At 43.0% G+C, this 14,002-nt stretch overlaps 1 protein-coding gene across 1 annotated transcript in view; it reads right to left on the bottom strand.

The window, feature by feature from the left end:
* Positions 1-14,002, bottom strand: part of Ush2a (usherin) — a 689,504-nt gene that overhangs the window by 212,641 nt on the left and 462,861 nt on the right. Inside the window, 3 exon segments of the mRNA XM_031338301.1 lie at positions 807-1,009; positions 2,361-2,570; positions 11,745-11,908. Coding sequence (XP_031194161.1) covers positions 807-1,009; positions 2,361-2,570; positions 11,745-11,908 — 577 coding nt within the window.

Here is a 14,002-nt window from a genome sequence, read left to right as displayed (position 1 = left end):
AGTAGACCCTGAAGAGACTCTCATAAGCTTCACGTAGGCAAAGCACTCTCTGCGCTCCGTGATAAAAATTGCCATGTAGTGTCAGTGTGTAAGAATTCTTCTAGGGAGAGAGGCATGGACTTAAAGAGTGTTCCAGATTCCCAAAGACATCTTTAATGCAGCCAGGAGGAATGGGCTCCGTCCTTCTAATCTGCTGGGGGAAATCCTTTGGTTTTGTTGGTTTGCTTTTGGGTTTTTTTGTTTTGTTTTGTTTTATTTTTTTTTCTTTTACTGGCTGCTTTTTATGTTTTTCCTGTTGCATTTGAAATCAAGAACGATAGTGAACCATGGCGTCCATGCCATGCCCTTAAGAAGGAACAACGGACAGCCGGGACAGTCTTGGAGCAATGCTACTTCCCTGAGGAAGTGGCAGAGAAAAAAAGAACAGAGAGAAAGTCTACATCAACAAGTGAAGTCTGCTTTTGGTATGAACAAAAGGTAGGGGAAGAAGAAAAACAGGAAAAGACTGTTTTTGGTGAGGATGTGGTTAAGTTCCTTCCATCAGCAGGTTCTTTGTCACCTCCCTCACCAGCACTGGTTCCATCTTAGCCAGGAGCCCTTCTCTAGGGGTTCAGGTCTATGCGTCCTCACAGCAAACAGCTTTCATTCCAGTCAATTTCCTTCTTTTCTCGTCCCTTTCCCATCGACTAAACAATAACCTGTAGCCAGGACAAAGGGCCTCCACTCGGAGGCATCGCTCAGCATGTTTTATTTAACACATCCACGAGCTTAACCATCCAAAAAAAGACACGAAACAATGGTCTGACCTGAATGTCATAGCTAGTGAAGGGAGACAGGTCTTCCAGAACGAGCGACCCCGGCGCATCCGTTCCGGTCCTGTAGAGCTTATTGTTTACATAGACGGAAGACTCGGTGACAACGGCATTTGGGTTTGAAGGAGATGTCCAGATGACACGTACAGCTGTACTGTTGATGATGACAACCTCTGGGGGAAGCATGCCCCGAGGCTCTAGAATTAAAGGAAGGAACCGAGTAAGCTCCAGCTGTCTCAGCCAAAGCACTTGTTAGACTAAATGCAGATTGGTCCGGAGGCTTAGCAAAGGGCTCCTTGCTTATCTGCTCTCCTATGATGAAGCTATCACAGTCTGAAGTCCTCTGCAAATTGGCTTATTAGACTCTCAGTCAGAAACCAAAAGGAATTGGTGGTAAAATGTTTCATCTCACCAGCATAGTGCTAATCTTCAATGCTATGCGGCCAGTGGGATCCGAATGATGAATCACCCATCCGTCTGCACCTCTGACGGCTCTCTAGTATTTGTATTGTTTCAACCCTTCTCTTTCTATCTCCTTGGAGGAGGGGGGGAGGGATTTGCTCCTCAAGCCAAATAAAAAATAAAATAAAATTCAAGTACATAGAAGCTGCTGGGATGTAAAAAATAAAAGAAAGAAAAGAAAAGAAAAAAGAAAAATCATTCCCTGTTACTAGCTTGTAACTCAAGCAATATGAAGCAATAATGCAATATTGTCATTATGTAAATGATTTTGAGTGTTGATTACCATAGGTAATGATGAAATCTAACATTAGAAAAAAAATCTTGCTTAGCGTTAAATTACACAATTATTCAAGCATGTCAGAAATAACTATGCCAAGGCCTATTTTTATCATAAGAACTCATCTTAACTAGTTGAAAAATCATCCTTGTGATTCATCCTATTTTATAAACAAAAGGTGCCGACCTTTGGCATCACAAAGGGAAATGGGTTCCATACTTAAAGAGTTCTGCTAATGGCCTGGAACACTTGCTTGGGAGGAAACGATATTATAATGTTTATAATGAGACCATATAAAGCCAGAAAGATTAGAAAGACCATTCCAGACTCATTTCCGACTCACAAGTTGATTCTCTGGCTTCCTCTCCCTGGCTAACGGGCTTAGAGACCGAGACATGACATTCTTCTTCGAGGCCGAGCCTCTGCCTACTGTTTTCTTTGGTGACTCTGGGAGAGTTCTCCCTGAGCTTGGGTGTCATTTTGAAATGCACCACGCTTTTGAGGACAAATCTTAGGAAAAATGTTGCTGAATATTGATGTGAACCGGCTCCTAACTAAGCCTTTACTGCAATGAACAAGCGGAAACTAGCCTGATGGCTGATTATTCTGGCTCCAAGCTGGTGTTTCAAGGGTGCTGGCCTATTAATCTGTCCCTTTGAGACAAGGGGCACCTAAGCAACTTGGTTCCTACCCCTTCTTTACAGCATGAGGAGTTTTATAAAGGAAGGATGACTGATGTTAGTTCCAGAAAGGATCCATCAATACCACTGGCATGTCTGAAGCCAAGAGGCCTTGAAATCTTCACTCACCCTCCTCCCACGTGGTCACACGCACCACTGTGCTGTTGATCACATGGACTCCATTGAAAACCAAGAGGGAAACCTGGTACTCCATGTTTGGAGTTATGTGGCCAATGATGTGAAAGTCTACATCTGGCAAGATTTTCAGAGATTCCTCCGAGGTCCCAGAACTCCAAAACAGTGTGTAATATTCCACATCACCTTGTAGATCTTGAAAAGCTATGAACAGAAAAATATAGAACATTGTTTGTGTGGCAGATAGAAAAGGCAGAATAAATTCTCTTAACTGTTTCTACAATGAGGCAGAAGCAAGATGGTGGAGTATCAGTTTTATAAAATGTTCTGGAACCTCCTTTGGGGGACAAAACTGGTGGAGTTAGATTTTATTTTTAAACAAATTCTATTTTTCTCTTCACTCTATAATCAAACAGGAAGTAATGTTGAGGGACACATACTTTAATTTTCCTCCAGATATTCTAATTATGCTATTTACAGTTATTCAAAGAACCTTCAAAATATCAACATAATTATTTACAAATCTATATGCAACAGAAAGCGACATACTGTTGAGGGTTTGAGTGACCTTTTTCAAGCACTCCTGTACATTAACATAATGGGGCTCATGCATAAAAGGCAAGTTTCAATTCTGATTTCTCTGCCCTAACCTGGACACTACTTTTGCCTTATCTCTAGCAATATTTTAAAAGGGCTAGGTGTGCCAGTGTGGTTGGGAGGGTTTGTGTCGGAAGAGTTTTGTAATTAAGTTGGCGAACCCTGGAGATTGAGTGGTCTCTTTCCTTTGACATCACCAACTCTCCTCCTAGCATTCCTACTTCCAACATGATAATATCAGCTCTGTCCAGGGAAGCCACATGGCTTGTCTGTGAAAGAGTTCCTTTTCTCATTAGAAATAGTTTGCTTATAGGCTCCTGGGAACGTCACTCATTAATCTGTGGCCATTCCACAGCACAGGAGATGTGTTCCATGTCGAGTTTGTGCTATTTGATACTTCAAGCAATCGGGCTAATCTGAAGGTTAAACCTTTATGACATGAAGTGAATGCTTCCAGATGCTCCTGTGAGAGACTTCCTGGGGGAGCCACAACACACACACACACACACACACACACACACACACACACACACACACACACACACACATACACAGGTGCGCACTCTAGAAAGGGAGTCCACCACAGACCAAATACCAAAGTGTCAATTGTAGCAATGCCTGATTGGTGAACCAGTGCTTTCTTCTTCTGGATCCCTAATGGGAGTAAGTGTGAGGGGTCACTGATAAGGGGCAAGGGTAATTTAAAAGCACCCGCATCACTGGGAATCCTACCCCAGGATGGGTGATGGTCATCACCCTGGGCAGCAACCCTAAGGCTCTCCTTACAGCTTGCAGGCAACACTACCATCTGAACCTGTTTTTCTTTCCACAATTTGGTTGGCAAGCATCCCCATCCCCAGCAACTCTACTCTCCTCTGCTTTGTAGGGGTGGGGGTAGGGGTCTCTGGAATCTTCCAACTGCCCAGAGCACCTGACTTTCTATTTACCCTGTCTGATGGGTTTTCCCCTCATTACTAGAGGAAATGTCCCAATTTGGAGAGATTGTTACAATTAGGGGAATGTGCCAAGCAGACAAAGTTAAATACATTTTTACTTGTGTTATAGCTGTTTCTCAGGAGCACACTTAGATTCATAGATTACATGTATTAGAACTGGCATTGAGAGTTTAAGGTAAGAGATATTATGTCAAGGTCTGAAGAAAACCCCTTTACCTGCCATTCTTAGCCTGGTTCCATTTATCTACCCACTTGACACAGAGTACAAGCTACTTACTGCCCCAGGGATGAGATAAAAGGTGGTGGCTTAGTCCTGATGTGGATGCCTTTGGAATGTTCTTCTTTCTGGACTAGAAACAGGCAGTGCACCTAGACAGCAAGACTCACCTTTCTGCCTTGTCCTGCCTTTTGCCAAACCTGAAGACATTACACTGTACAGTCCCTAGAGGGGCAAACACCATGGACATTTAGTGTTGCTAGTCACCACCACAGAGATGTTCTATGAGGCCTAATCCATAGTCTGTTTGCATTGCTCATGCTATGGTGCCTCTTCCTAGTCAGTGAACCATTTAAGAGATAGAAGAGCCACAAATCAGGGCCTTCTATATATATTATAGTGACCTTATCTCCTCTCTGAGAGACAAAAAGTTTTAACTGAATTAGCTCAGGAGAGAAAGCTGGTAAATGTTCCTAAGGAATATTCACCTTTTCTGTCTATTGGTTAATGTGGCTTCAATATTATTTTTCTTTTCTAAAATAGGAAATTGTGTTATACGGATTCTTCATTTTATAAGACAAGGGAAATGCTGTCTCGAAGATTCTTCCCTCTCATAAGGAGATGGGGGGTTTTAGAAAACATTTGAATAATGTTCTTCAAAAATAACACAAAAGGACATGTCTTTATGAAAAGAAACTATGAGGCGTATGAAAATGAGTGCCTGGAATTATGAAGAGGTTTCATATGGGATGCTGTAGAGATCTGCCTTGGACATGAAAGAGAAGCAGGCAAACAAACAAACAAAAAACCCAGGGAAGAATTAAAACCTGCATCAAATGAAGAAAATCTGCAGAATTTCAGATACCCAACACCAAAGAGTGAAGAAAAACGTATATTCCAAAGTGGTAGTGAGGTATAAATAACAACAGTATCTGCCGCAAGGTACACACCTTCAAGTGTGGCATATATGTTACAGGAGAAACCAGCCACTTTTAAAAAAATTGGATTTAAAGCCCATACCATCAGGTGGAATCCATACCTGACACTTCTAAAGTGACCACGAACTTGAGACTAGATTAGACTTGGGCCTAGGAGCAAATCTACTACTATTATTGTGCTGCAGGAACATAGCAATGGAATGACTCCTGATGATGTTCTGCTGTATTCATAGATCAATGCCTAGCTCAACACCCAGAGATGTTTCTGAAGCTTCCTTTTGTAGTAGATGGTAATTAACAGAGACTTGCAGCGGGCCAAGGTGTAGACGGACTTTGGAGTACTGAGCTTTATTTGGGATGTCTCTATCAACCCCTCCACTCAAGGCTCAGGGATCTATGTGGATGAGGAGGCAGGAGGACTGTAAGAGCCAGAGCCGCTGGATGGCTCCAATGAAACAGTGTGTTCTTAGACACAGTGGGGCTGATACAATGTGAACTCACAGAGCCTGACAGAGTGAGTGTATGACAAGCACAGGTTCAAATCAGACAACATTGTAGCAAGGAGAGGAGAAAGGATACCAAGCTTCACACATTACAGGAAGCTATTTAAAATTGATACATGCTATCAAGAGAAAAATCAGTTTTTGTGAATGGCGGGTCACTGGGTAGGGTATACCAACTACGCTCCTCTGCAGGCCCCTCGTCCAGGAGTATTTCACGTCCAGGAGTATTTCACGTCCAGGAGTATTTGGCCAACACAAAATAAATTCCATGATGTGTTAATTTTTTGTTGTTTTGGTCATTTGTGTCTAACTGTTCTATGTTTTTTGTGTGTATGTGTGCATGTGCTAGTGTATGTGTGTTATTTGTCTTGACTTTTTTTTTAATACTTTATTTTTAGAGAGAAAGAACGTGAAGCTGGGTGGGTAGGGATGTGGGGGATCTCTCTGTGAGAAGATGGGGAAAGACAAAGAATACGATTAAAATCTATTTTATGAAAGTTTTAAATAAAAAAATACTAGAGAGACCAACTTAAAGGAAGGACTCATTTCTTTTGAGTCAGTGTTGGAGGATTGAGGCCAGAGATGTCTGACTTCATTCCCATGGCCCATGGTAAGGCTGAATGAACTGTATGTGTGAATGAGAAGGACAGAAAGCAGGGTCCTGAAAGGTGCTCATCTGTCCGAACCTTCATATACTGCAGCAAACAACCATGGTTATAGTAGTTAAGCCTTCCTCCAATGAAGAGATACCTATAAAGAGAATATAGTATGTCTTGCTTTTCCATTGCTTTGACAAAATGCCATTATCAAGGCAATTTATAAAAGAACATGTTTACTTTAGGCTCACATTGCCAGAGGTTTAGAGTCTGTGTTTATCGTGGTGGGGAGGATGGCCACAGGCAGGCATGCATAGTGCTAGAGCAGTAGCTGAGAGCTTACATTCTTATCCACAAGATGGAAGGAGAGAAAGAGAGAAAGTCTAGGCTCGGTGTGGGCTTTTGAGACCTCAAAGCCCATGCCCAGTGACACACCTCTTTCAATAAAACTACATCTCTCAGTCCTTCCCAAACAGACTCATCAAGTAGAGACTATACGTTTGAACACATGAGCCTATGGGTTCACGCACATGACTACATTGTCTTACCCAGACTACTGACAATATATCTAAATGTAGGCATATCATAGTCTACTGTGGCTAAAGTAAACTAAAAGTTAAGAATTATCTACTAAGTAGGATATGCTCTTTGTGTTCCTTGTTGGTGGGATAGAACACCTAATGGCAAGAACCTTTGGGAGGGTTCATTTAGATCCAGCGTTTCAGAGGGTACAGGCCGTCCCACTGGGGAAGGCAGGGATATGTGATGGAGGCTCTCTGTTGGTGTATTCAGAAGTAGACAATGGGACAGGAGATGGAGTCTGGGCTATAATCTTCATGGTGAGCTCTCATTGACCTACCACTGCCAGCAAGGTATGGAGGTCAAAAGTTCCACAAGCTTCTAAAACAGTACCACCAATTGAGCACTAAGTGTTCAAATCCATGACCCAGTGGGGACGGTCCACAGCCAACGCATAGCAGAGGGAGAACGAATCGACGAGCCTCAGAAGACTCAGCTAAAGAGGTAGATGCTTGTGAGGATGGAATATCATCAGTGTTTTGAGAGAAAATATCGGCTCTAAGAACTTTGCGTGCATCTAAATGACTGCTTATGGGCAAGAAAGGCAAAAATATTATTGTACTGAGAAAATTAGAATGTGCAACGACGCTGCCAGAACTACTATCTTACTCAGCAAAAATTAACACACAGTCACCTTAAAAAAAAATAACTTCCATGATGATCCGGTGAGATGTCTTGGAGGGGAAAGAGAAACCTGACCACCTGAGTTAAGCCCTGGAAGCCATAGTGGGATGAGAGTTAACTCCCACAAGCTGCTTCCCCTCTGACCTCATCTAAGAACTCAGGCATTCATACACACACACACACACACACACACACACACACACACACACACACACACACACATAAAACAACACTCAGAATAACAGTAAAATAAGCAAATGAACGTTTGTGATAAAACTCTGGAATCATTGTCCAGTGGATGGAAAGGCAAACTGAAACCCAAAATTTAGGATTGAGAAAATTTAAGAACTGCTCCTAAGTACTGGAGCCATTTTGAGAAAACAGTTGTGTATAATATTATATAATAATGAAAATAATTTATAAAGCAAACATTGAGAAATACGATAAGGAAAACAATAATCCATTACTTCCTTATTTAAGTGCAAATAGAAGGATATGGGAATCAGTAAAAGATATCACTAACTATGAACACTCACTAAACTAAAATAAAACTAAACTTTAAAAGGAATGTTGCGATTGCTGTCTTTAGGTGACATCTTTTGATGGATTAAAACATGTCAAAACACTCCTTCTTTTCTTCTTCCTGGTGCTTTAGGCATTGAGAACAGAGAAAGAGACTACGATCTTTGTGCTGGACGCTTATATTGGCCATCCCCCTACTCTTAGAAAAAGTTTGAAAACACACAGCGATACTTTTACCTCACATTACAAACATGGGAGGCAAGCAGGCAAATTGTCAAGTAGTGAATCAAATGGTTTTAAGGTGACCCTTCTCGGAGGTAGCCTTTGTGCTCAACAAAGAGTTACCTCAAACATTTCCAGGCTCTGAGTGGGAGTAACCACAGGTTCTATTGCCTCCATCCCAATAAAAATAAAAATATCAAATGGCTTCTCTTTATCAGCCCGTGATTGATACAAATTTACCTGGAACATTTTTCTGTTAAAATGATGGGCATTTGTACAAACCACAGCAGAGAAATAACATGTCTTTTGTTGTAATTTTCTCTGTGTATGATGTGCGTGCACATATGTGCAGGTGCATGTGTTTGAGTACACATTTACTATGGTGCATGCATGAAGGTCAGAGGGGGTAAGAGGGCATGCATGGAGGTCAGAGGTCAGCCTCATGTATTGATGCCTACTTTCTACTTTGAGACATAGTCTCTGTTCACTGCTGTGTGTGTGCTAGGATCATCAGTGGAGTATCCTGTCCCTGCCTCTCATTATGTCACAGGCATGCCAGGACTACAGACTGAGCCAGCTCCCAGCCCAGGATAAATGAGTGTGTGTGTGTGTGTGTGTGTGTGTGTGTGTGTGTGCATGCACACACATGCACACATATTATACACACAGATATTTATTTATTTATTTCATGATTTTTTGAAAGATGATGTTCACTAGGAAAAGATGTAAACATTTGTTTAATTTCAAGAATTTCAATTCCAAGATGTGTTAAACTATAGCTTTGTCCTGTTCAACTTAGTAGGTTACATGCCAGTTTTTCTTCTATCAAGCAAGAAAAAACAAAAACAACAGAAAAACATTAGTTAAAGTTGAGAAAACAGGCAGCTCTTTCACAGAGGAGTGGCTAGTTAATTTACTTAAGAGAGCAGGTTCCACAGAGGAGAGAGAGGATTCCGCAGCAAGCTTTCACAGCCAACCTTTCATGCTCATAAGGAGTTATCTGAGAAATTTCTAAGGTATGAATGGAAATCACAGCAGATTGCATTACCTACATCCCGAAGGTCAGAGGTGCTGATTACTGAGGTAATAGAACGTCAGTAGGCCACTTCACATCTATTAGGTTTGTCAGCTTCTATAAGCATGGCGACTTCAGGAACACAACAACATCACAGGGGATGTGTGTGAGTGAGACCATAGTAGCCAGATCTTCACTACAGTGTTCAAGTATCACAAGGTGTGTGTGTGTGTGTGTGTGTGTGTGTATGCTTGTGCATGCATGCTCCTTTTACAGACAAGCTCTTGAGATAACTTGTTGGGCAAGGTAGAGAAGAATGGGTGAAAACATGCACACCCAACATATAAAGTGGGTGCACACACACATATCACATAGATTACAATGTGTACACTACTCTCACATGCACACATGCACAGGCACATGTCTCCACTCCCACACACCCCACACACATACACATGTAACAATGTGTATGTGCACACACATAAATCACAGACACACACGGCACACATGCATCAACACATAGATGTGTACACACACATATCACATAGATTATACACACTCACATACACACAGGCACACACCTCCACACACATGGCCCCACCCCCACACACATATATCACACATACTCTCTCACAGTCTGTGAGATCACACACACTCTCACACATGTACATGCACACCCCCAAACTCCTCACATACATATGCACCAATGTCTATATACACACACACACATACATCACACACTCTCCCACACACATCATACACACAGATCACACACACACTCTCACACACATATGTGCAGACATGCAAACACACATAATATACACACTCATCCAGACACACTCACAAATAAACTGAGCTTCAGATAAAAGCCTATAGTTCTTGGAAATGTATGATAGAAGGTAACCACAAGATCAATTAATTTAAAATCTTCCACTAAAATGGTTCAAATCATTCTAATAGAAATACCATAGATCATTACAAACCAACTACCTTGCCAAAACACTGAAATTTTTCTAAAAAAAAAAATACATTATATGGTCGAAACATAGGTCAACACTATGTTTGCTCCTACATGTAACATCGCTCAGGCCCTCCCACCCTGGGCTTGGTTTGCAGCCTCCTGTAGTACTGGGAGATAGCAAGCCCTTTAGGAGCTGGGGCCCAGTGGAGGTTAGTCGGTTGACTGAGACATGCCGCTGGCATGAATGGATATTGACACGCAGCCTCTTTCTCTTGGCTTCAAAGCTGCTAGGATTTGAGTAGCTTCTTCCACCACACACACTCCTCTGCACACCACCTCACCACAGGCCTCAAAGCTCCAGAAATAAGTGACCACGGACCTAAGCCCCGAGCCTGCGAGATGGTACAGTTCTTCCATTTGGGGTACGTTCTCAGTGATGGAAGAGTGACTGTCTCAGACACGGCTCTGCTTTGCATTGATGACGTCAAATACTCGTCCTAATGCATGCTGGGTATCACACAGCAGAGAGCTTGCGCAGACTCACTCAGGTCTTCCTAGGCCAGAACAAACTCCAGACTGATTCAAATTGTGCTACTTTTTATATAGGAGCGGATCATGGTTCTTGTGGTGTTTTTTATAAAACAAAATATTTTAATCAAACTAGCTGCTACTTCTCAGTATTTTGTGGAAATACTGACGTGTTTTGGTTTGGCCATTTTCAGATCTCAAGTCATGCTTGGTAAAACCGATTAGTGTGAACATTTCCACGACAGACTCAGGTCTGCTTTCCTGGAGTATGGGCAAACCGATCACATTGTTGACGTCACTGTGTGTGGTTCTTATTAACGAGTAGAGCGTCCTAGGTCAGGGAGTTCAGAGGGTCAGAGTCCTGCACGGCACCCAGTTGTGAAGCAGACAGGCTATCCCGCTATCTTATCTCCTCACTGATGGGAACTCTTCCTGTCAGAAGTGAATATGGGAAAACAGAGGAGTCCAGGAAGAGGGAAGCAGGCAGTTGCCTATTAAGTGGAGCATCACAGGTTCCATCCCCAGAGCCCACGTTAAACACTGGTGTCTACTTGTCATTGAGGGCTTGGAAAAGACGCCTAACCCTGAGGCTTGCTAGGAACACGGGGAATTCAAGGAGAGTGAGAGCAACAATTATCCTGAAGAAACGTACCTTCAGTTGACCTCTGGCTGCCCCCTATACCTCCCCACATACATGCGCACATGTACATGTGATCCTAAACACATCTTCACAGGTGAACATGCATGCACATACATTGCTTAGGCACCCTGACTTGTTTATTCTTAACTCGCCATTTAAATCCCTTATGGTGCTGTGGTGGTTTGAATGATAAATGTCCCTCATAGTCCCAGGCATTTGAAAACTTGGTAACAGATTGGCGGTGCTGTTTGGGCAGACTTAGGAGGTGTGGCGTGGCTGGAGAACTGTGTCACCGACGCACTGCTTACTGGTGTGTCTCCTAGCTACAATGGACTTTAATCCTCTGGAACCACACACCAGTATAAACTCTCCCTTCTTTACGTTGCCCTGGGTCATGGTGCTTCATCAGCATCAACAGGAAAGGAACTAACACAGGGCTAATGCTCAGAGGGAAAAGGCAGGCGGACGAAGATTTCTTACTTGGTCTCTTCCATCTCACGTCTATGGCTGTGTGATTAAGGATGCTTGCGGTGACCGTGGCGCCTCTCACTGGACAGCCTGCTAAGGTGGTGATGGTCACTTCCTGGCTTGGGGTAAAGCCCACGCTGTTGTGCACAAAGAGCTTATATTCGTACGTTGTGAACCTGAAGGTTTTGTTTAAACAAACAAACAAACAAACAAACATATAAAAGTATGTTCTATGGAAGACAAAGTGTATTTTTTTTTTCGTCACAAAATACAGGATTCCTCTCCACAAAGTGCTCAGTTTCCTTTTCCTTCTAGGAAATGCACTATTTCCATTCTACTTACACAAAACACACCATTATGTCCGCAACTCTCCAGCCTCCACCCGAGCGCTGGGAAAGCATTTTATTTGGAAGCAGTAAGCAAATATCAGTCTTTAAAATAAACGCGGGTTATCGTCTTCCCGTTCTTACTGTTTTCAGAAGCGGCGAGGATTATGGCTCAATTCGAGATGTAATTACCAGGCTGGCAGCCTGCCAGCTTTCTGTCCCCATACCATCTAGTCTCTTCTTTAGGGAGACTCATCCATTTTTTCAAATATCAGACTCTATCATCATTCCTTCCTATACCTCTTTTCCTGTCCCTGGGATCTCATTGGCTGGCAGATAAATGCTTAAATGAAACTTCAACTGTGAGCAGAGTGCGCAAGATCATCCCTCTGAGAGTTCGGTGACAGCGAGGTGTGCCGGGTCCCACTCTGCATGTGTTGATTTGAGTCACTACGGAGGAATGGCCCATCGCTTTGACAGGGGAGAAACATGGACATGTAGCCTGATAGGAACTTCCTAAAACTGTACCTTTAATTCCTCATCTCTTTGGCTCTCTTAAGCGGGAGCCCAGCAGCTTTATCTTTCTGGTTCAAAATTGCCTGAGTAGGAAAATGTTATTTATAGACAAAATCAGGTCCTCACTCTGCAATATAGTCTGTATGGAGAGACATGTTAGACATACTGAGTTGTAAGTGGTTGTTCTGGCTTTGGCTTCTGATTTTCTATTTTAGGGTCATTATGTGTTCCCAGAGTGGCCAACCTTTGATACCTTCAAAATCAGGTCCAAAGTGTTTGTCTCAATATATCATAACCCCTCCTAGTCACCATACAAAGGAGAAAGCGCCATTTCCAGGAACTCTGCTAAATGGTTTGACCATCTGGATCTTTAGAACATTTACCCACCTGGAACTCTGTTGGCCCCTTCTCCCTACCTTAGGACCCAAAGGTAATTTCCTGGAGTTCTGCTTCAGTCATATAGGAGGACACTACTTAGCTGCTGTAGCCACGGGTGATGGTTCAGTGGGTCTGAGGGGTCGTCATTTGTTGGTTTATTTCTCTAACCAAGAGTTGGTGTTAAAGTTTCGGTGTCTCTTTGCTCTACATTACAGCACTGGACTCTTCTCAGGCATGCATCACTTACCTGTCCACTCTCCCTTTCCCTTCCTCTCTTCCTGCTGCCTCTTCCCTCTCTCTCCTTTCCTCTCTCTCTCCCTTTCTTCCTTTCATGGATCGATCCATACCTTCCCTCCAAACCCCAAAAAGAGAGAGGAGATTCTCAAATCTAGTGTGTTCCTACTCACACAATAGGGTAATTTGTATGTCTAATGAGTCAAGATGAGGCCACCCGGCTTGTTTGGTGCTGTTAACTCTGAGAACTGTAAATGAGTGCGTTGGTGCTTGTCTTCTGTCTCCAGACATCCAGCCTGTGGAACGTGAGCGAGCACTGGGAAGATACTTGTCTATGGGCTTCTCACCGAGCACTAACTGGCTTGCAGGACCAAAGCAACGGAAAGCCAACCACCACAGTTACCTCCTATGGTCCAGGTTTTTCTACCCATATCAATGCATCCATTCCTCACAGTAACACTATAAAATGCCTTTATAGTACTGACTTTGAAAGTGAGGAAAATAAGGTTGGAAGTATTAAATAGCTTGTCCAAGGCAATGGACTCCTCAGGAGAGTGGAGATTCCCATGCAGGCAGTCTGGGAAGAGGAGGTCGTCAAAACTGGCTGCAGCATTGGGCACTGCTGTTGGGATGAGGAAGTAATAATAACAACAATAACAATCCAGTAATAATCTGCTTTGTCCCCATTGGGATGAGGTCACATGACTGGGGCTTGACCTTTAGACTTCTAGCCAAGGGGAGGGGCTGATTTACCTCTGCATCCTCTGCGACCCCAGGAGGAATGTGAAGGGTGAGAGTCAGGGTTAGGAGGGTGGC

The sequence above is a fragment of the Mastomys coucha genome, unplaced genomic scaffold (genome assembly GCF_008632895.1).
Source record: "Mastomys coucha isolate ucsf_1 unplaced genomic scaffold, UCSF_Mcou_1 pScaffold1, whole genome shotgun sequence".
Lineage (NCBI taxonomy): Eukaryota > Metazoa > Chordata > Mammalia > Rodentia > Muridae > Mastomys > Mastomys coucha.
Note: the sequence above shows the minus strand (reverse complement) of the source record. Positions and strands in the feature narration are given on the sequence as shown.